The sequence below is a fragment of the Gallus gallus genome, chromosome 1, assembly GCF_016699485.2.
Source record: "Gallus gallus isolate bGalGal1 chromosome 1, bGalGal1.mat.broiler.GRCg7b, whole genome shotgun sequence".
NCBI lineage: Eukaryota > Metazoa > Chordata > Aves > Galliformes > Phasianidae > Gallus > Gallus gallus.
The window spans coordinates 107,111,355-107,133,164 of NC_052532.1; the positions used below are offsets into that span (position 1 = coordinate 107,111,355).

The window sequence follows — 21,810 nt, forward strand, 5'->3', positions numbered from 1 at the left end:
TTGAAAGTTTCTAAATATCTCACCTAATATGGGTGGGATTATTGAAGGAAAGAATAGCATACATACCCAGGATTTAAAGCACACAAGATTTTATACATTACAACATATAAGCATTCATACAGTTTCCATGAGGTGCCCACCTGTTCCTAGAATTGCTGTACATATTAAAATCTAATGCTACATGTGTGCTGTGTTAATACGGATTTTTGGTGAGGGTGGTGAGGTGGTCCTGAGGCTGCACAGGGAGGTGTTATCCAGACAAAAGGTTGTGTGCTACATAGGCCAGGTCCCATAGATGGTCAGGAACTTATTTACAAAAAACATGCCTGTTAACTAAGTTTCTGATCAGCACTTAGACCTTGTTAAGGTGCCTGTATAATCAACTTTCAGTTGATAATGCAGCATACCTCCTCAAGGCTTGTGGAATGTTGAGAATCTGCTCTTAGGCTCCAGATGTCCCATTTATCTAGGGAGGAAAAAAACAGAAAGTCAGTTTGCTGAGGAGCTTGAATTAATTGCTGAACGCCCTGAGTTTATTTCCAGGTATCGGTGTTAATGAGAAAAATAAGAGATGTACTGTGGCCACAAGGATTTTTGAACAAGTCTGAAGCAACTGACAAGTAAAATGCCTGGATTCATTTCTTCCTGAGTGAGAAGGATAACTCATTTTAGAGAGGTTAAGGAAGAAAGAGGGATAATGAAAGAGTGAATGCAGGGAGAGAACTGTAGATTCTTCCAGGCTGAAGAGACTGTAGGATTATGAAATGTGTTGAAATCGTTGGGGAAAAAAAAAAAAAACCCCGTGGATGATTCCATACTTTTTCTTTCTATTCTTGCTTCCTCCTCCCCCCTGAAACTCATTATGTCAGTATGGATGTAGAAGAAAATATTTGATTTGGCTTTGATGTGAAAGGAGGGGTTATGCATTGAATGACTAGCTGATACATGTTTAGTGTGGGTGGAGAAGAACAGCTTTCTCTTTCATACCCTTTGTTCGCATAAGGGCTTGTGACTTGCAGGAGGTTTCATGTAAAGGAACTTTATGCCACTGTATCTTATTTTAACAGTGCTGTCCTTTTTCGTTACGGTTTTTATTTGTATGTACTATTTTTTTGAGCATGTGTGTATTTCTGTTAAATATTTCTGTTTGTTCCTAATGAGAGTCTCTGTGAAAAGCAGCACTACTTGTACTAATACTTTAAAATGTTGGTGGGGTAAGTGAATTATGTTTGCTATTGAATTAAAAGTACTTCTTAAAATCTGAAAGTAGTGTCTTTTGAAATGAAAGTAGCAGTAAATCATGCTGAATTATAATGAAAATAGTGCAGGGGTTATCTTGGTTGCTATGTAAGAGTAGTCATTCGTGCAGGAAATTTTTCCCTAAAATCATTTTTTATTTAATGGCTTTTAATGTTGAGTTCATTTAGTATGAAATGATTAGGCTGATTAATTATTTTACACAAGGAAAGGTTTTTATTGCTCTATCTTCATTAAGATTTTGCTTTGAATGATATATCAGTTCCTTAACAGACAGAAACCTATTTAATGAAGAGAAGGGAATAGAATACTCATCTCCAAATGGTAAACTGATTATATACTTGAAATGTCTGACTCTGAAAATATTGTTTTCCATCATTTAAATGCCTTTAAATTTAGTGCCTTTAAAATTTATAATGACTATTAGCATTACTTTGGAGCTCTGAATGTGTGTGAGCTGTTTCAGCAGACACCTGTTCACACTCCTGTATCGCTTTCAGTAAATGGTTTGTAAAATAATTCTGAACGTATTCAGTCTTCATGACATCTGAATTTTGTTTGGATTAATTCAGATTTTGTGTAATGAAGTAGTGAAAAATCAATGGAAGATTCCCTATGAGTGTATTAGACGTTTTGCTGTCCTGAGTGAGATTAGTCAAAAGGGTAGATCTCTGTTTTTCTATGATCAATGTATTTCCATATTTTAAAATACATACATGGTATATAAATGTAAAATCTAAGTGCACAGAGGACTTTTCTGAGTAACACAAACGTTTTAAAGAGTAGGTAATTATTGAAACTTGATATATGAAGTTATTAACTCCTCTTTCATATTGAACTGGTGGTAATTTAACAAATGCTCCGTTTATTTGGTAGTCATGCTTTATCTTTGGTTTCAAGTGCTCTAATAGCTTATATCCAAGTGCTGGAATGCATGTTGCCTGTGTGATGCTGTCCAGTGCTAGGGAGCTATAGTCATCTCCTAAAAGAGCATAGGTGGAACAGTCTTCTCTTCCAACATATGGCTGAGACAGAGAAGGAGTTTCTTGTATGTCTTGTAAAATGAATTAGGTTTAACTAGCAAAAAAAACCTGCCCCCTTCATATTACTGTAAATAATTTGGATCTCATGTAATGTGTAATGCTCGGCAGTTCTGTAACTGAATTTGTCAGTTGCTTGTTGGTTGCCAGTCCAGAAATCCTACTTTTTGCCTTGCTTGTGAATTGCTTGTTTATCAGAAGGAAGCTCTCTACGTAACTGGATTTTTTCACTGTTGCTGTTGAGTTGTTAAAGCCTTGTAAAGTTGTAACTGAAAAGTCCTGAAAATGAAACACTCCATGGTTGCATTACAAGCATGCATATGCACATTCAAGAGCCTTATGTTATGTTGTAATTCCAGAGAAAAGAAAAGAGTTACTTCCTGGTTTTGACCAATTGCTTTAAGTAATAAAACATCTTCTCTTGTTCCTCATTCTTAACAACTAGTTTACTTTGTAGAGCAGTGTGACTAATTAACTACAGATACTGGAAATTCTAGAGTAAGCAAGAGTTTTGCATAGTCCTTGATGGTGTTTCAGAGTTAGAAACTAATCAGTACCACGATAGATTCATTCTTCTTGTTGTAGCCCGGTGGTTTCACATAGTCAAACGTTTATAAGTTAGAATCAGGGTTGTTTATCTCAATGTGACTCATATGTTAGGAATTCTAACGTTAATGTGGTTTGTATTGGGCTTCTCTGTAAATGATTTTCTGAAGTAGAAGACTTTCTGTAAAATTTATGTACTTGAGCTTGGATAAAGACACTTTGCAGCCAAAGTGATGCACTGTTACCTTTTAGAAGTTGTAGTTATCATCTAGTAGTTAAAAATAACAGCGTTGGTTTTGTGTAACATACATGACTTATTTGGCTTGAGTTTGCTTCAGTAGCTGTTACAGTCTTGGAATCAGATCACATGTTAGAGAATCTCAAGATTATTCTGTATATTTGAAATATCCTTTTCCTTTTGTAGGGTTAGTAACATTCTGTACTTACTATGTAATGAAAATAATATGAAATTTATATTGTAACACTCCGATAGCTTTTTTTTAAAAACTTCTCAGTTGCACTAGCTCTGGATATTGCAGTGTTTTAGATCTATTACTTATAAAGCAAAATATGAGTTTCAAGTGTATCTTTTTTTTAATATAATGGTCATTGTGTTTGAAATACTTCTCTTTTTTTTCCTGTTACAGGCCAAAGTCACCAACACAAAGGAAGGTCGAAGAACAAGCCTGGTGAACCTGAAAAGAAACAGTAAGAATTTTTTTTAGCTATTTAGCAGAACTAAAATTATTTACTTCTTATAATTGAGTTACGAAGCACTTAAAGGGCTAAAGAAGCTTTGACTTGCTGCTTGTTCTTTGCTTTTTAATTTTCTTTTTCTTGGATAAGAACAAATTTTAGCTCTTAAATCTAGTATAGAAATAAATTAATATGTAGGTTGCTCCAAAAGTAATACCTCCTATTCGTTTCCATGGAATTTGCAACAGATACAAAGAACATGATAACACTATTTGATAGAGAAAATTCTCAGCTACAGAACACTCATTTTCAGCATAGTCACTACCATTAGCTATGCATTCTTGCACTGAATGAGAGCCTGCATTCCATGCTCGTAAAAATCTGCACCATTGGAGGTGACCCACTGTTTCATAGCTGCTATGACAGCATTATTGCTAGGGAAAACATTGCCTATCTTTCATTGGCTGAAGCAGATGGAAGTCAGAAGGCACCAAATCCAGACTGTACAGTGGATGTGGTAGGACAGTCCAGCCAAGACTGGCCACATGCTTCACTGTCTTCAAACAGGTATGGGGCCTGGCATTATTGTATTGCAAGAGAAAGGTTATTTTCTTCACTGACCTGACTCTGGAAGTTGGAGTCTTCAGCTTAGTTATCGTCACAGTGCAGTGGTTAGAGTTGATGGAATGTCTGGGTTCCAGGAAGTCCAGAAAGATCATCCCTTTCCTATCCCAAATGACAGTGCATGTCACTTTACCCACTGAGGGCTGCATCTTGAACTTTTTCTTCAGTGGAGAATTTACCACTCAGTGGACTGTTGTTCTTGCTCCAGCTCATAATGGTGACACCGCATCCCATCACCGGTAATGATATGATTCAGGAAACTGTTACCTTCAACCTCATATTGGTTCAGTAGATCCTGACAAACATGTGTACAGTGTTCTTTCCAGTCCCACATGAGCATTCATGGGTCCCATCTGGTGCAAACTTTGTGATATTCCAGTGTCACTACCATTGTTGCCAATGCAGTGAAGCTGACTTTCACCTCCTTACACAGTTCCCTGGTTGTAATCTGCCAATGTGCACAGATGAGCTGACGGAGATGCTCTTCATTTTGTGGTGTGACAGCTGTGCATGGCCTGTCTGGAATGTGGCTAGTCCTTCATGTTGCTGATGCCACTGCTGAAATGCACCATCTGCCACCCCACTGTGCACACATCCACTGTTTGGTTTCCATCAACATTCAGCAAGTGTCAATGAATGTCAATGGGTGCTGTTTTTCCCACATGGATGAATTCAGTGACACGCTTTTGCTTCAGATGCACTTCTATGTCAGACGCCATTTGTTAGATTGCTCCTCTGCTACAGTCTCTTGCACAGCAACAAAATGTAACAATAACTTAATTCTGGTACTTAAGAAAAAAAGAAGAAAAAGTTGCCCATAAGCAAGACACATGATATAGCCTACCAATAGATGTGTTTCCTTTGCAGCAGAAGATAGCAGCAATCTTGTTCTTATTGTTACATTCAAACTTACGTTGCAGCGTAACTCAAGCTGTATGTTATTTTCAGGGTCTCTTTGTACTATTTGTTCTGTGTACCAAATCATTTTTTAAACCTTTTTCATTCTTTGTGCACATAGTCAAAATTAGAGATTTGACCACGAAGAGAGCATTGTAAGGCAGTTTGTTTAATACTAGAAAAGAAGTTGTACTTAAAAAGTTTTTTAGTACTTTCATAGAACTTGAATCTTGGCATAAAGTACAGTGATGCCTAATCTTTAGAACGTGAATACCTTTCTTGAATGTAAATCAATATGTTTAATGGTTTGGAGCCTGTATTAAATCAGTTGATATGAACAGCACTATAGATTTTATGTACAAAACACGTGCCTCCATTTGTTCTAAAATTTAAAAGAGTTTAACAAAAGAAATCATTATTTCCCAAACACCGGTGCTGACATAATCCAAGCAAGTTGGGAAGGTCACTGCATTTATAGGTGATACCTTTTGCCAGTGTATTTCCTCACTGAATAGGTTGTTAAAGGTTAAGAACTATTACTGCTGACTTGTTTTGTAACACAACTGAGGCAAATGCTGACATACTGCTTAAGACAACACAGAGTTCAAAACTGTAGGTGTTTTAACGTGGAATGTGAAATGAGACAAATGGTGCTCTAACTGTCCTTTCTTGGTCATATGCTTCTTGAGCTAATATTTTTCATTTGTGTTCACTTAAGGGATGCAGCAAAACAAGTTGCTTACATTGACATAGAGAAGTTTACGTGAGCTTCCATTAAGTGTTGTTTTTTGAAGTGTAGATTTCTTACCTTGAAGAGGCCAAACCTATAGGAAACCAGGGAGCTAAACCTGATTACCTGTAGTCCAAATTAAAGTGTCACCATGAAACCTATCATCTTTTAATCTGTGTTTTTATATTCTTTTGTTTGTATAATTCTTTTTTTTTTTTCCCTCTGTAACTCTTTTTGAATGCCACCACAGCTAGAGTAGTTGAAACTTTGACATGGGAGAGGTCCTTTATTTCATTTAACTTGGTTGCCTCTGAGTTGTTTCTTCTTTCAGTTTAATGGGGAAAAAAGCTCTGAACTTTAGAAGTCACTATGGGAACAAATCCTCTTTAACGTAATAGAACCATCTACAGAATTGCTTCTCTCACAGTAAAGTTTTAGACTTGGGAAAATACAGTATTTCCTAACAAGGGAGGTGTGTGGTCAGTTACAGTCAAATTTCCAGTTCTGTAATTAGCGAGTTGCTTGGCTTCAAAAATAATCAAGGATCTTTTGACACTCTAATGCATTTTTCCTAAGAGATGAGCGATGCCTTTGAATGTGGGACAGAGCTAAATGTATATGGGACAATATAGTAACATTGAGGACTGAGTTGCAATCTTAGGGTTGGGGATTTGATTTAGAGTATCAAGCAATGCTTTGCTTCTGCATTATGCTTTCTCTGTTGGTCAGTTGTGCATTGACTTTGTGCTTCATCAGGAGAAAGGAATAGTTGGAAAGAACTCCTTTCTTCTCTTCTGTGTTTCCTAGCCTGCACCCTGCCAAACTGCCACTGATTTTAAGTAGGTGTTGTCCTTGAATAAAGGATCTCGTACTCAGAAAAAGGGAAAGAGGCCTAAAGTGTACTTTAACCTTTGATGTTGGAATGTCACCTGGTCCAGTGCTTCCATGAGAGCAGCTCAGCTGACAGTGAGGTAGAGAAGATCAAATAAAATGACTAAAATGATGGAGAAGGCCTCTACTTCCCTGAAGCCCTAGTGAATCCCAGGCCATCAGGTTGAATAGTGTCATAATGTTCCAATACTTCTTATTGCTGTTGTGAAAGCGTATGCTGTGATAACCTCTGTCATATAGGCTAGTATGATGATGGTGATAAAAGTACAGACATTTCTGTTTCTTGAAAGTTTAGGTACATGTAAAGTACTGCTACAAACTCATAATACCATTGTGCTGTTGTTTGTAGGGATCACCTTGATTTGAAGATAGACTCTAAAAGCATCCAAGATAAACTCGTCTGTACTGTGCACCAGGTAATTTGGGGAATTACTTAACATATGACCTTAACTGTAAATGATGTGTTGCCTTTTAGTAATGCTGTCCAAAATCCTAGTTCACTCAGAAACCTAGCATTTCACATTTAGCCTGATTTTTGTCAGGGAACAAGGATCATATGATTGCACTGATTTATGCTATCTCATTGTTGGTAGCCCTTTTTACTTCTCTTTTCCCCTTTCCACCACTATCCAGCCTTAATTTGCCACAAAGTCAGATGTCTCAGCGATGGTCAATGCTGGAAAACTCTGTGGAAAATATTGTCTAGTTAGAAAAAAGGAAACTTCTTTCTGTGTGTGTGTGACCCTGAAGAAAATGCAGCAAGATTGTTTTTATTTGGCATCAGGAGGAACCTATGTGGTTTCATAGCTTCTCTCAGAATTACTTCTTAATGCTTAAATACCTAAAACCTTACTAAAGTTATGTATCAAATGCATGTTTTTAATACTGAGATTAAAAGGGGTATGTGTATCCATCTATTTGCTAACTACCAAATACTCTGTACTTACACTGCATAGTTTATTTGGGCAATTAGTTCATCTTAGATCAAACTTTTTCCATCCAGCTGAAAGAACTTAATCAGAAATCTGTTACAGTTTAGTTTGAATGAAATATGAATGGAGATGTTCATGCATGAACACCAGAGAACACGACAGCAGGGAAACCAATGTTAATTGCTACAGTTCACCTATATGTGATTTTATTCAAATGAAAGGGAGACAAAAGCTGATATGAAGATAGAGAGCAGATCAGGAACCATGGAATACTAAGCTAAGGAAAGCTAGATAAGAGAAATTGCTAATTCCATCCAAGACTCATGAGTAGTTAGACAAAGTTAATAGGTCAAAGACCTGTAATGGTGTCTGCTCCTATTGTTGCCAGTCAGGATGAGCCCCAGAGATACAGTGCATTTAAAAATACCCCATGTCACACCCAAGTCGTACTATATAGACCATTTGAATGCCTCTTCGTTAGTGTGTGAATGAGTGTGTCAGCACAGATGAGTGAAATAAGTTCACTTGATACTTTTGTACGATCATATCTCTTGCCCTCCTGTAAGACCTCCCACGGCTTTGTTCCACTAATTTCCTGTGTTACTCATAGAATAACTTAGCTAGAAACTTGAGTTAATGAACTGATAACCTTGTGTATTAATTTGTAAGAGAAATGATAAAAATCACTGGGAGCCATTCAGAGATTTATAATCCCCTACAATTGGGACTCAGTGTTTTTGAGTGTTTGATGCATGCATTTGAAAATGTTTACAGAATATTTTGTTGAACAGCTGTTCAAAACTCCATACAATTCACAAATTGAGGATTGTCCTTCTTGGACCTTATCAGCAACAAATAACAAGTATCCCGAAGCTGTTGAATGAATTCATGGGGACATACATAATTAGTCATTTGCTGATTATAAGAGAAAAGTGAATCAAGGAGAAGATGGAGATGCTAACTTCACCTTCCTTATTCCTTTAAAAATACCTGTTTTTGTAAGATTAATGTAGTACTAGTATGAAACATAATGTTTGTAGTTAGCTTAATCAGCTTCATACGTCATGTAGATACATTAGCTTAACAGTAAATTATGTTTTTCTGTTCCATAATTACAATGTCTGACAGCATTACTTTGTGACATTTGTTCTAGGTAATAAAATAGTCTCAATCCTGCTTTCATTAGCTCATTTCTGCATTTTGGTGTGCAGTTTTCTTTTCTTCTCTCTCTTTTTTTTTTATGTGCCTAGTGCTAGTTTCTGCTGCCCCTGTCTCTAACTTTCATTAGGTCATATTTTTTTCAATATATAGGTTGCTCCGAAAGTAATGCCTCATTTATTTCCATGGAAACTACAGCAAAGAGTGCAATAATACTGCTTGATAGAGCAATTTCACAGCTACAAAACACTATTTGTCAACACACTCACCACCATTAACTATTTGTTTTTTGCCACTGATGGACGAGAGCCTCCATGCTGCACTTGTAAAAATCTGTACCAGTGGAGGTGACCCACCGTTTCTGTTGCCACTGCTGAAACACACCACCTACTGCCTTACTGTGCTCACATCCGCTGTTTGGTCTCCATCAGTGTTCAGCAAGCATCAATGAATGTCAGTGGGTGCCGTTTTTTCTACATGCTGGAATTCAGTGACACACCTTTGCTTCATATGCACTTCCATGTCAGATGCTGTTTTGTCAGAGTGCCCCTTTGCTGCCATCTGTCACATGGCAACAAAATTTAAGGGAATATGGATGGGAAAGTTCTCCCTCTGCTGCCCATGCCACCACCATTCGTCTCTGATGTTGTGAGTCAACATAATTGGAGGCATTGCTTTCAGAGCAGCCCTTGTGTTTGTCCTTTTTAGCCAGGTATCACGATGAAAACAAAACATGATCAGATATCATGGATGATCCAGAAAGTACATTCTGGACATCTACTAGTTTTAGCATGCCAAAATGTTAACTCAGTTCACAGGAATACAATTAATTACAATGATATTGTAATGGCTAAAAGCCAGATAACTTTTTCTTGTTTGGTTTTGCTTGTGATAGATTCTTAAATAGTCAAAAGTATTTCTACATTAACAGAATGATCTGCTTCCTAAAGCTAGCATTATGCTTTGTGTTTAGGTAGATCAAGGGAACAGAAGTTCCTAATTCTTCAATTCTTTGTATTAAAGTCTTACTGCTGGAAACTCCCCCAGGCTTCAAGAAGGAGCTGTAGTGAAATTTTGATAACCTAATGCAATTTGAAGCCTTTAAGCATTAACTTGTAACCTAGATGGAGAAAAAAACTGTAGGCTGAAAGAAGTAATTCTCAGCTTTTTGGAAATACATTTGTGCACAAGGAATGTAAACGTGGGGGGAAAACATATCTGCATTTTGCTATACAAATTAATAAGATAATGCTTGAACTGAATTTGGAAGTTTCTAAAGAAAAAGAGGGGAAAAAATGCTGTTTTCATTTTGAGTAGCTTAAATATTTAAGTACTCTTAAATATTATAGGTGGATTCAACTATGTTGCTTGAAGTGGTTAAATCCCTCGTTCATGATGGTTACACAGCCTTGATGGACCAGAGGTGTCACAGTGCTGAACAAATGTTCTCACAACTGTTGAACATTCTCAATCCTTCGGAATTGAAGGTAAATTGAGAGGAATTTATTTATTTATTAAGGTAATCAAGCTTTATGCTTTCAATACTGTGTCATTCTTTCCCTCCACCAAAATAAGTCATTATTATTGAATTGTTGCCCGTCACGTTGCCTACGTGTTATATGTTGCACTATGGATGTCAAGGAGCTTAAAAATGAGAAAAATTGAAAACAGAGTAATTATGGGATTATATGATGCCTCTTTGTAATGTTCAGTGAATGTGTGCATTTCTAGATGAAATTTTAAAAGTATCTGCCAGAATATTTAATATGAAACGACTGCCCTGCTAGCTTAACCTTTATTGATTATGTTATAGAGTGAAAAGCATTTGTATTGTTCTTGTCAGTAATTCCTTGATGCAAGTATTACAATTTCTGAGTGCACGTGTCTACCCATTCTGCCCCTGAGCCATTTGTGATCCTGGATTTCTTAAAAGACAACATCAAACAAGCAATAAAAAAAAGACTGATCTGTAGTGTTAGGTTTTATGTGACCATCTCTGTGCATGTGTACTTCAAGCTGTCCGTATCGTAGTGCCAAGAGCAGGACTGTATTAGTTGCATTACCAGGCAAATAATGCATCAATTATTTGCATAGATGCAATGCCCCATCTGGAACTGTGGCCTCATTTATGAGGTAGAAAAGAAGTCTGAGATAAGCTGTTATTTTTTTTTTCTTCTGTTACTGTTTTTGTTTTTCAAATAAAGAGAACCAATTCTAAACATGAAATCTAGCGAAGATGCTTTGTACTACACGTAGTCAACATACTAGGTTGTAGTATTTCAAAAAGCAGACATTTCAGGATGTATCGTTTTGAAATATTTAAGGCTGCCAAATGACCAAGATAAAGGTGTAGTTAGCCTTCATTCTTTATGCCAAATGCAACATTAATGTGGTTGGAAGCTATGATAGTTTTCTATGCCTGCTGTAGATCTTCAATTCACAGTAGTCAGTAATGTACTCGTTACTAGCGAAGTGTTTTCGTGCTATTTCTATAATTTGACTCTATTTGCAGCAATTGAATCTTCGTGTTATTAATTATGTTGTAATCATCTATGGACATGCCACTTCTCTGCTTGGAATAGGACAGCCCGAGGTATGACATTAAGCTGCTATCTTGGTTTTTATTTGAAGTTCTAGTTCAGATGGTTGGTCATCCATTTTTGCCTTAACAATATAGGATGTGTTGGGAAGGAAAGCTTTTATCATGGGTTATAAAGTCATTTTTTGTAGGATTGGGTCTTTAATAGTTGCAGACAAATTAAACTACCAGATAAGAAAATTATTTCTTAAAGTTTCAAGTGAGATTCTTAAGTATTAGTTAAGTGGTCAGTTATTTCTCTCCATCTTTGTTGAAAGAGAGAGGCAATGCTTTTGGTCCCTGAAAACACCAAAACAGAAAGTAGTTCCCTCACCTCAGTACTGTTTACAAATACTCACTGTCTTTCAGTGAGTTGAAAACTTGGTCACTTGTAGTTCAGTAACCTCATTGTTTTTTAGATCCCTTGTTTTGAAAGTCCTTTGTGCATGAACATAAAGTTGCTTAATTTCCTTTTTTGCCCGTAGGACAAATCAAACAATAGGGCATACTGCAGGAAAAATAAGAGAAAAAATGGAGAAAGCTGCTGCCTAAGTTAATCTCCTTTTTGTCTTAAATTTATTTTCAAGGCGTTGACAAAGGCTGAAGACCAGTTTAAAAGAATAATTATACAGTACCAGCAAGAAAGATTTGATTGTCTGGCATACTATGGAATTGGAAAAGTATACCTCAGACAAAACAGGTTAGTGTAATATAAAATGCCAATATTTGATACAAAAGCTCTTTTCATTTGAGAAATACTTGTGTGGGTTGTTTATTTATTTATTTATTTGTTTGTAATTAGTCTTTGTTAATCAACAAATTCAAACATCAGAGTGATTCGTTACAACTTCAGTTTTGCTTATGTTAAAAATGTAATAGAACCAGTTGAATCCAGCAGTCTCCAGTCTGTGGGGATGTGACTGACCAGCATGCCTCTGCAGTGGAGGTGAGCTCTTAGGCAAAGAAAATGATGAGCTTTGGATGCATGCATTGTAGAGAAAGCTGAACTTATCGCATGATCAGGGAGGATGAAGAGTAACCTTGGTTTTAGCCAGGACAGCTGTACCAGTGAGTCATTAAGTTCCCTGAGATAAACAGCAAAGAGATTCCTGAGCTAGCCAGAGTGGTAAAGGAAAGAGTGTTTATATGGCTCAGCCTGATCCAGTGTGTAAAAACTGGGCAAGTAACCAGCTTTGAAGAGAGCAGCAGGCTTGAGCTGGTATCAGCCTACGTATTCCTTCCTGGAAACTGGGAACGCCCAGCACTGTGACAGTGAGCACACAGAGACCAGTAATGGGAATCTTGATTGTACTATGATTCAACTCTATATTGCGGTTACTATATTAGACTTGTGTCATGATTTCAGTGTATTGCTCTACTAAATCAAGATCTCATGAATTGCCTGTGGTAGATTAACATTGGATGCCACTGCACACACTTCCTGCTCTTCTCCATCAGACAAAACGCCAGTCCTTGCTATGTAAACCCAATACAATGCCAAATTTATCAAATAATTAAGTTTAATATCAAACATCATCCCTCTTCCTGTGGAATATCTGTATGAACCTGGTCAAGAAGTGCTGGACTCTGTGAGACGATTCTTCCTTCCTGCTGCTGCAGTGTAGCCAAGTCCTCTGTAAGGCACAGGAGGTGACTGCCCAGTCCCGTGGATGTGACTGCTGCTTCTCTTTGCAGTTTTGGCTGGTAGAGAGGCTGCATGTGTCCTGAAGAGGTACACACACGCACACGTTAACACAACTGCCCACAAAGGCTACCACAGTCAGAGTAGCAACCATGTAACACTGTCTGAAGGCAGGTAAAACTTCAGTACAAAGAGCAGCGTCCTCTGCTTCCTCTCTGGCAGGTAGGGATCAAAGGTCACTAGTGAAAATATGCATGACCTCACTTCCAGATTGATGAGCACACCCATCTTCATGGATCCCTTGAACATCACTGCAGGCTCTGTCTGCCTAATATCCATGCCTGGGCTCTGGGACGCTTTATTCAGCCACCACCTCTTTTATGCTGAATAGGCCCTTTTCCCAGATAACTTAATGCTTTTACATTCTATGTACTCTTACCGTTACTGTAGTTCTTTTCTTGAAGTGTAGAATGAATCATGAAAGAATTATGAGCCATGTAAAATACACTGATATATCATCTGAACGTTTTACCTGTTCTAAACTTCAGATTTTTAGATGCGCTCAATCAGTTTAAGAAGTCACAAACAATGATTAATCATAAGATTGTACCTGGAGTATTAACTTGGCCCACGACATCTCAGGTCATTGAAGAAACACGAACAGAGAATTTACAGGTATGTTTAAACACAAAAGTAACAGTGCTGTTCTCTCAAATGGTCTTTCCAGAAGAAAAAGGGATATATTTCACAAAGCTTTCTAACGTGACTTGTAGAGTGTCATCTTTGGTTTGTTCCTCACCTTGCACTGTCAAGGCCAAAGAAAGTGGTGAACAGAAGCAGGGAGCGATTCAACATGGAGAAGGCAGTGCAGTGCTTGTTTTCTTGAGCACTGTCAACTCAAAGCCTGGTCTTTCGTAGAGAAGTGCTCTGTTTACGTTGGCAAAATTGTACTCTTGGAAGGCATGCTATTTAAATCACAAAGCCTCTGTTTAAGAGTCTGTGCTTGGGTATTTGTATGTAACAATGTAGTTCTAATCAGCTCCAAGGTATTCCTGAGTTGCATATTATTAAACTTTGTTTTGGGTAGATGTAAAGGCTATATGCAATGTAAAACTAGAGAGAACAAACTAGAAATTAGAATTAACAAAAATGTGAAGTTGAAAACTGTATAAGTGATCTGTATTTAAAACCAAAAATGAGACTTTGTGTAGTTGTTGGTAAGTGATTGTACTGGGAGCTGTGTGGTAAAATTCCTTGTTGGAGTAGAAGAATCCAACTTGTGGTTCTAGAATTAACAGGTAGTCTTTTGTGTTGAAAAGCTTTTAAAAAACTTGTAGTTATTACTACTGTAGAGACTCTTGGAGAATGTCATACAAATATCTGGAGGCTGTGGTTGGGCATTTATTTATTTCTAATAATGTTTTATTAATTTCAACCAGTTCCAACCCCATGGAACTTGTACATGCTTTGCACAAAGCAACTGTAATGTACCTCACGCACTGCTGAGGGAGACCTCATTAGCTCCATTGCAGAGCCAGGTCTGAGCTGTTCCTGGGAATGTACTTAATGTTATAACCCAGATCCCAGAGGTGGTATGAAATGGCAGGAGCAAGCAGTCAATTTTCATCATGTTATATTGGGGTAGTCTGGCTTATCATTTTTGGTAATTGAAGATTTATATATTCACATGCTATTAGAATTGTTAAGCTTGTATAAACCTGTATGCAGGGAAGTATACTTAGTTGATAGCAGTTCAAATGAATATTTTGGTGTAAAAGGGCTATCTTGCATGGCTTTCACTATGAGAGAGTTGTTCTTTTGGGATTAGTTGCCTGCTGTTCAAAAAGTGATGTCTGTTTTAGTTCAAATTTCCCTAGAAGAAAGCAATTGATCTTCTCCTGGTTTCTGTGCAATTTTATCTTCTATCGCTTTGTGTTTCTCAGTTGTTCTTGAAGAACTGCATTGAGGAATGCAAGTTCCCTCCAGAACCGGATGCAATTTGTCGCTATCAGCAGTGCCATGGCCACTCCAAAATCCAAATATTTTTTACAGATCCAGACTTTAAGGTACGTTTTAGTTCAAGAGGATTTGGGAAATGAAACTTTCTATTCTCCTGTTTTCAGCCCTCTTCCATATTAGAGAGCTATGAGTGCAACATTTTATCATATCTTCTGTTAAGTTGCGCACTGTTTTCTGTGTTTTTAAAGATGTTAAATTTGTATTATTTTCCACTGTTAGGGTTTTATACGTATTACTTGCTGTCAGCAATGTAGAGTCGAGTTTCATACCAGCTGTTGGAAAAAGTTGAAAACTGCAAACTACAGTGATAAGAATGACAAGGTAAGAGCTACGTTAGACTAGAAGCATTTTATTTCTTCGTTGTCTAGTCAGTATTACAACATTCTTTTTGTCTGTGATAAGTGAAGTGCTATAGCTACATGTTCTACTCATTTGACAGGAAGAGAGGAAAGAGGATTCTCTTGCTGAATGGTCTGATATGCGAGTGTTGGCAAAGGTTGCTTTCATTTACAGAAGAAAGGCCTGGATGTGCTTTGCCTGTTTTTCTTGCATTATTTATGTCTTTCCATGAGAAAATTTATTCCTTCTGAAGTCTTGTTGTTGAAGAAGCAATTTGACATTTATTATATCTAACGTAATTTTACGGGAGATTATATTGGCAATCAATCTAAAATAAAAGGAAATTCTAGGAGGGCATGACTACGTAAAGTAATGCTCTTAAAGTTGACTCCTGAAACTGAAGCTGGAGGAAGGCCCTTGCTTTGTGAATAGCAGGCATTTGCCACAGGTCTAGGGCCCTTTTGGTTGGGATACCTTGCCTGGACAGCTGTGAGTGATTTGCTTTCTTCATCTAGTAGGAGTCTAAGCCTATGCTAGCTTTAATTACCTCAGTTACCTCAAATAAAGAAACTCTTATTTGTGTAAGAATACAGAATTTGCATGAATTTGCATGTTTTTGTGTTTATCTTTTTCTCCTACAGGATTTTCTTCAAGAATTATGTTTCACTCCCGACTGTAGAGGCCTTATTTCAAAAATAGTTATTTTCAGTTCTTCTGGTTTGGTAAAACGTGAAGTAAGTAAAAGTTTATATAAAATATGAAAACTTTTAAAATATTTGTTCTGGGAAAGGAGGTAGAGTGAAGATGATAATGTAACTCACAAGTAATATGCAAACTCATAAGTATTATCTTCACTAAAGAATCTGAGCATTGCTAGGAACCTAACTTGCTTGTTCTCTTCTTAACTTTCTGGAGTGGGCGTTACCTTATTGTTTTGCTTACAATTGTCCCTGAGGAGTACTGGAGCTGTGTTTTATATTTAGCTTGGGTGACATGGAAGGAACTCTATTAGTTTAACTTAGCACTCATCTTAATAAATGGAATACTCCTGTTGGGATGGTGTGCTTATTCCCTGCAGTGTCTTGGGGAGATGGGTTCTTCTTCCTTGACCAGCGCTGGTGTATGAGAAACAAGAAAAGATACTGTAAAGTTTTCTTCCTGTCCACTAGTACAGATAAACAGTATTCAGTACTTTCTGACTTTGTGCTACCTTTCCACCTGTCTTTTTTGCATGTGAAAACCTATTGCTGTGTACTGAGTTGTAATGTTTGGTGAAGATATTTTCACGTAGACCTTCATGAGGCATAAGTGGCTTGCAAGGGTGCATTGTCACTGTGGTGGTATTATTTTTTTTATTGCTTTCCAAAGCATCAAATATTGTTGGGTGTCAGGAAAAATCAGTGCCGCATTGTAACCCAAATTTAATTAATACAATGTCACTTTTTTTTTAGTTTGAACAAAAAATCACAAAACCCAAGGAACCACCAAGAGCCATTATTAAACAGAAATGTTCAAGGTAAACTCTCTAACATCTAAGAGTAAGTTGAATCAATTTGAGGAAAAGTTTTCTCTAGGATTGAACTTCATGCCTTTTAAAGAATTGATAAAATACCACAAATACTTTGGAAAGCTATTCTTGTCCTTTACCTCTGAAAACATGTATTTGAATGAACTGATTTTTTTTTCTTTTGGTAATAGAAAATAAAATCAACCAAAAGGTTGACTAAAAGTACTTAACAATCCAATCATAAAATAATTTAAATGAACTTATAAGCCTGTAGCTCTGTGCGTTCGTTTTACATTGTGATCACAGGAGAGAATTGATTGGTATGGCTGAAGAAATTATTGGTAACTGTGCAGTGATCTTACGTTGTGAAAACAACATTTTTATTTTGGTCACAGGAGACTCTTTTCAAACGTATGAGATATGAATTAATACAAAACAGATTTACCACACATCTGTACTGAGGGATACATTGCCCATTGCACCGACTTTCTAATTTCAGCCAATAGCTTTTGAGTGCAAATGGCTATAGTCATCTTCAAGTCCATCTCGCTCAGACCTCATCTCATTGTGAAGTTTGTGCGTGCTGAAATAAGACGTTGTTTGGGAAGAGCGTGATTTGTAGGCTCTCTGTGTATGTCCTTCATTTGTTCTGAGATGCTCAGCAGTTGGAATGCTAAAAAAGTGTGTGTTTGTTACTCTTCGTAGTAGACTTAATGTCCTGATTGAAAATACAGTGTTTCAAGTTGAGTGCATCTGGATTAGAATACCACCTTCATTTTGAGTCTGAGGTTGCAAGTGTTCTATTCTTTTGTTGCTAAAGGAAAGAACTCGGCAAGGTTTTAACTGTGTGGGGGAGAAATCTGTCTAGCAAACTTGATCTGGTTGCTTAGAAAGTCTCTTTAAAAACTGCATATAATAAAGCTATTTAATTAGGTTGATGCATGTGCCTTTAACATAACTCTTTCTATGCTTTTTGTTCAAATAAAATTATAAATAACAAGACATGCCAATAGAGTAAACTAAATTCATTTTAAAATGTCAAGGAAATTCAAAAGTTAATGTTTGGTGCGAAATATTGAGTAAAAATTAAGAAAAAAAGAATGTCTATTTCAAGTACTTAATCCTAATTCAGGTTATTAATGAGAGTAAAAAATTCTTTAGGAATTTTGAGGAAATTCTCCCCATCGCATACCTGACTCATGAATGTTTGTGATCTCTTACTAACTTATATAAAAAGTAGCTTGATTGTATTTAAAATATGATTTGGAAGAGTATACAGTAGAATGGAAGTGTATAACTGTTGTAAGCCATAGAAAAAGTTTATTCACCAAAGGGGTTGGGCACATTTATCTCAAATAACACTAGATTCACTGTTTAATTGTTTTTATCAGTTTTAGGAAGTTAAAAAGGAAAGAAGAAAAAAAAATACGAAGAAAACGTGCACGGGAAGATGCACTGAATTCTTCTAAACAGAAAATAGAAGAAAATCAGATGCGAAATGAACTGTCTCAGTACCGTAATCGCAGTGGTATGTAGAAGTACAGATTACTGTGTTAAGAGAGCAGAAGATACCATAGGTAATATTCTGGGTGTCCTAAATCAAATGATAAAAGAAGAACAGATTATTAATATTGAACATACTTCTCCCACCACCACCCTTGAAGACCTGCATAATCTTCCCTTAGGGACTTGAATTTCCACTTAATATTACTTTGTTTCAGTTTTGATTTTAATTTCTAAATAACTGTAGGTTGTTATTGTATGGTTGTTTAACGTCCTTTTAAGGAACTTTTGTTCTTGTTTCTGCAGCAGCAAAGGCTGTAAGAAACTGTAGAATCTTATCAGATTCTCAGAGGACGCATTTTTGTCCCATACTCAACCAGACTCAAGAGTTCTCCAGAGCCCTGCTGCCTGTTCACTGGTATATCACAGAGGCACTGCTGGGTCATATCCTGTCACTTTTCCATGTGTGCACTCTTTTTAGGTTGTTTTTTTCTTTAACCATTTTGTTTGAGAGTTGCCCTTCCATTAGCAGTGTAGGTTACTATTTTTGTTTCCTGTGGTTTTCTAAAATTATGTTCAAATTACTTTGCTGTTGTTTTTTTTTTTTTTTTTCTTAAGTTTAGATATCTACTTTCTTATGGCATATCTTTATTTTTAATCCTTGGATCTACTGTATAGCATTCAGTTGTGTGTTTATGGTTTGACCTCAATGATCTTAAATCTTCTAAGAACACATTACTTCTACTAAGGGTAGAAGTCCCTAATGACTGGAAAAAAGAATGCGATATCACACCTGTTTTTAAGAAGGGTAGAAACAACAACCCATCGACCTGTCAACCTCCTCTCAGTTCTGAGGAAGACCATGGAGCAGATCCTCCTGGAAGCTAAGCTAACACACATGAAAGAGAGGAAGGTGACATGGGATAACTAGCATGGCTTCACCAAGGGCAGATCCTGCCCGACCAGACTTGTGGCTTTTTATGGTGGTATAGCTGTGCCAGTGGACAAAGAAAGAATCAGTGATATCTTCTATCTGGACTTCAGTAAGGCCTTTGACAAGGTCACTCATAATATCCTGCACTCCAAATTGGAAAGATATGGATTCGGCTGGTGGATTGTATGATGGACAAGGAACTGTTTAGGAGGCAGAGAGCTCAATGTCTGGATGGAGATCAGTGACAAGTAGTGTCCCTCTGGGGTCAGTAATGGGACTGACGCTATTTAATATCTTCATCAGTGTCACTGACAGTGCGATTGAGTGCACCCTCAGCAAGTTTGTGGATGACACAAATCTGTGTGGTGCAGTGGACATGCCTGTGTGACAGGATACCATCCAGAGAGACCTAAACAGACTCAAGCAATGGGCCCAGGAGAACTTCATGATGTTCAGCAAATCTAAGTGCAAGGTCTTGCCTGTGGGTCACGGCAACCCCCACTTTTCAGTAAAGGCTGGAGGATGTAAGGATAGAGCAAAGCCCTGATGAAAAGGACTTGGGAGTACTGGTGAATGGCAAGCTGGACATGAGCCAGCATTGTGCCCTCACTGCCCAGAAAGCCAACCACATCCTGAGCTGCATCCAAAGAAGCGTGGCCAGCAGGGTAAGGGAGGTTATACTGCCTCTCTACTCTGCTCTGGTGAGACCTCAGCTGGAGTACTGCGTCCAGATGGGGAGTCCTCAGCACAGGAGAGACATGAAGCTGTTGGAGTATGTCCAGAGGAGGGCCACAAAAATGATCCAGGGGATGGAACACCTCTCCTATGAGGACAGGCTGAGAGAGCTGAGGCTGTTCATCTTGAAGAGGAGAAGGCTCTGAGGAGACCTGAGTGCAGCTTTTCAGTATCTAAAGGAAGGCTGTAAGAAAGGAGGAAACAGGCTTTTTAGCAGGGTCTGTTGTGCTAGGACAAGGGGAAATGGTTTCAAATTAAAAGAGGGGGAGATTTCGATTGGATAGAAGGAAGAAGGTTTTTAGAGTGTGAGTGGTGAGGCACTGGAGGAGGTTACCTAGAGAGGCGGTGGATGCCCCGTCCCCGGGGACACTCAAGGTCAGGCTGGACGGGGCTCTGAACACCCGATGGAGCTGTGGGTGTCCCTCTTCATTGCAGGGGGAGTGAACCAGATAGCCTTTAAGGATCTCTTCCACCTCAAAAAATTCTGTGATTCTATGAAAAAGTATATTTAGATTGGATATAAGGAAACGTGCTTAGTATGCTTGAAATCGTATCCTTGTTAGAATGATCAGTTATTCTAAATGTAATATGTAGTGCCTTGACTTCTTTAAAGGATTTTTTGTAAAAATCTTTTCAGATCTATATCTTGTAAAGCTAGGTACTATCAATTAAGCTCTCACAGTGATATTCTGTAGATGTGTGGTCTTGAAGAATAATGAAGGTGAAGTCTGACACGAGCACATAATGTCTCGACTGTTGTTGTGCAGAGAACAAGAGGCAGGGTCAGGGCAAAGGTTTATTATTGGATGTATGCTTGGATGTTCAGAAATGGGCTTTTGCTCTCGGAGCTGGTGCTCAGGGGTGTTTTGTCCCTGTGCCAGGGCTGGCATGCTGCCTGTGCAGATAAATTTGTGTAGGCAATTGCTTGAAGTTCCTGTTAGTGGCAAGTGGAAAATATTTTTCTCTCTGCAATCTAGTTGAGGTGCTAAGGATTACTTTGTTCCATATCCTGAATTTAAAACCATATACTATCACATTTATAAAGATAAAGTAAGCTTGTATAAAAAGTTAAATATTTTGTTATTTTGAGTGTTGTAAAAAAGCTAATATTAGGAACCACTTAGTCCATATTATCAGTACTTTGGAGTTGATGTTTTCAATTGTAAACAAACAAAAACAAAAACAACAACAACAAAACAACATGAGATCTTTTTGTGGTTTTTAAATCCCATTGTAGATTATGCAGGTTATACTGGTGATCAAGTCCTGCAGCGTATCATTCAAAATGCTGAGCAAATAAAGACTGCTGTTCGTGATGCCTCCAAACTGTTAAAGGAATTACTTTCCTGGTTTGTAATCAGTGAAGAGGATTACACATCATATTGCAAAACTAGCAGCATGTCACATGCTGTGGTGGAGCAGCTCATCGGTTACTTGATTCAGGAAGAAAACAGAGTGAAAACAAGGAGTTTTATCCGTGTCCTGAGTGAAATGGAAGAAGTGGATCCCAAATTACAGAGGTGGATGAAACACCTTAATGATTTGGGTAAGCTGTGTAGTAGCACAAGAACTTACCTGGTCATTACTGTGCGATCTACAGATGAAAAAATAACCTCCCTACTTCCTACTTTTGCTTTCTTAACTTTAAAGGGTGAAGTAAAACTTTCTTCTTTTTCATTTACTTGATCATTAGCAGGATTTCTAGAGAAGTAGATACGACCGTTGGTAAGAACAGCAACCTCTCTCATCTCTGCAGAGACAAACTTTTCAGGAAAAGCATTT

The 21,810-nt window shown here is 37.6% G+C and overlaps 1 protein-coding gene across 14 annotated transcripts in view; it reads left to right on the forward strand.

The window, feature by feature from the left end:
• Positions 1 to 21,810, forward strand: part of TTC3 (tetratricopeptide repeat domain 3) — a 59,947-nt gene that overhangs the window by 17,064 nt on the left and 21,073 nt on the right. For 13 of the 14 annotated variants that reach the window (XM_416727.8, XM_015301408.4, XM_046905661.1 and 10 more), the window contains 12 exons: positions 3,491 to 3,551; positions 7,031 to 7,097; positions 10,121 to 10,258; positions 11,284 to 11,364; positions 11,937 to 12,049; positions 13,540 to 13,666; positions 14,935 to 15,057; positions 15,230 to 15,331; positions 15,991 to 16,083; positions 16,801 to 16,865; positions 18,248 to 18,384; positions 21,266 to 21,574. In XM_416727.8, the coding sequence (XP_416727.4) occupies positions 3,491 to 3,551; positions 7,031 to 7,097; positions 10,121 to 10,258; positions 11,284 to 11,364; positions 11,937 to 12,049; positions 13,540 to 13,666; positions 14,935 to 15,057; positions 15,230 to 15,331; positions 15,991 to 16,083; positions 16,801 to 16,865; positions 18,248 to 18,384; positions 21,266 to 21,574 (1,416 nt within the window). Of the gene's footprint in view, positions 1 to 956; positions 1,215 to 3,490; positions 3,552 to 7,030; positions 7,098 to 10,120; positions 10,259 to 11,283; positions 11,365 to 11,936; positions 12,050 to 13,539; positions 13,667 to 14,934; positions 15,058 to 15,229; positions 15,332 to 15,990; positions 16,084 to 16,800; positions 16,866 to 18,247; positions 18,385 to 21,265; positions 21,575 to 21,810 lie in introns of those variants that run through there. The other variant, XM_015301440.4, reaches the window with a different exon arrangement.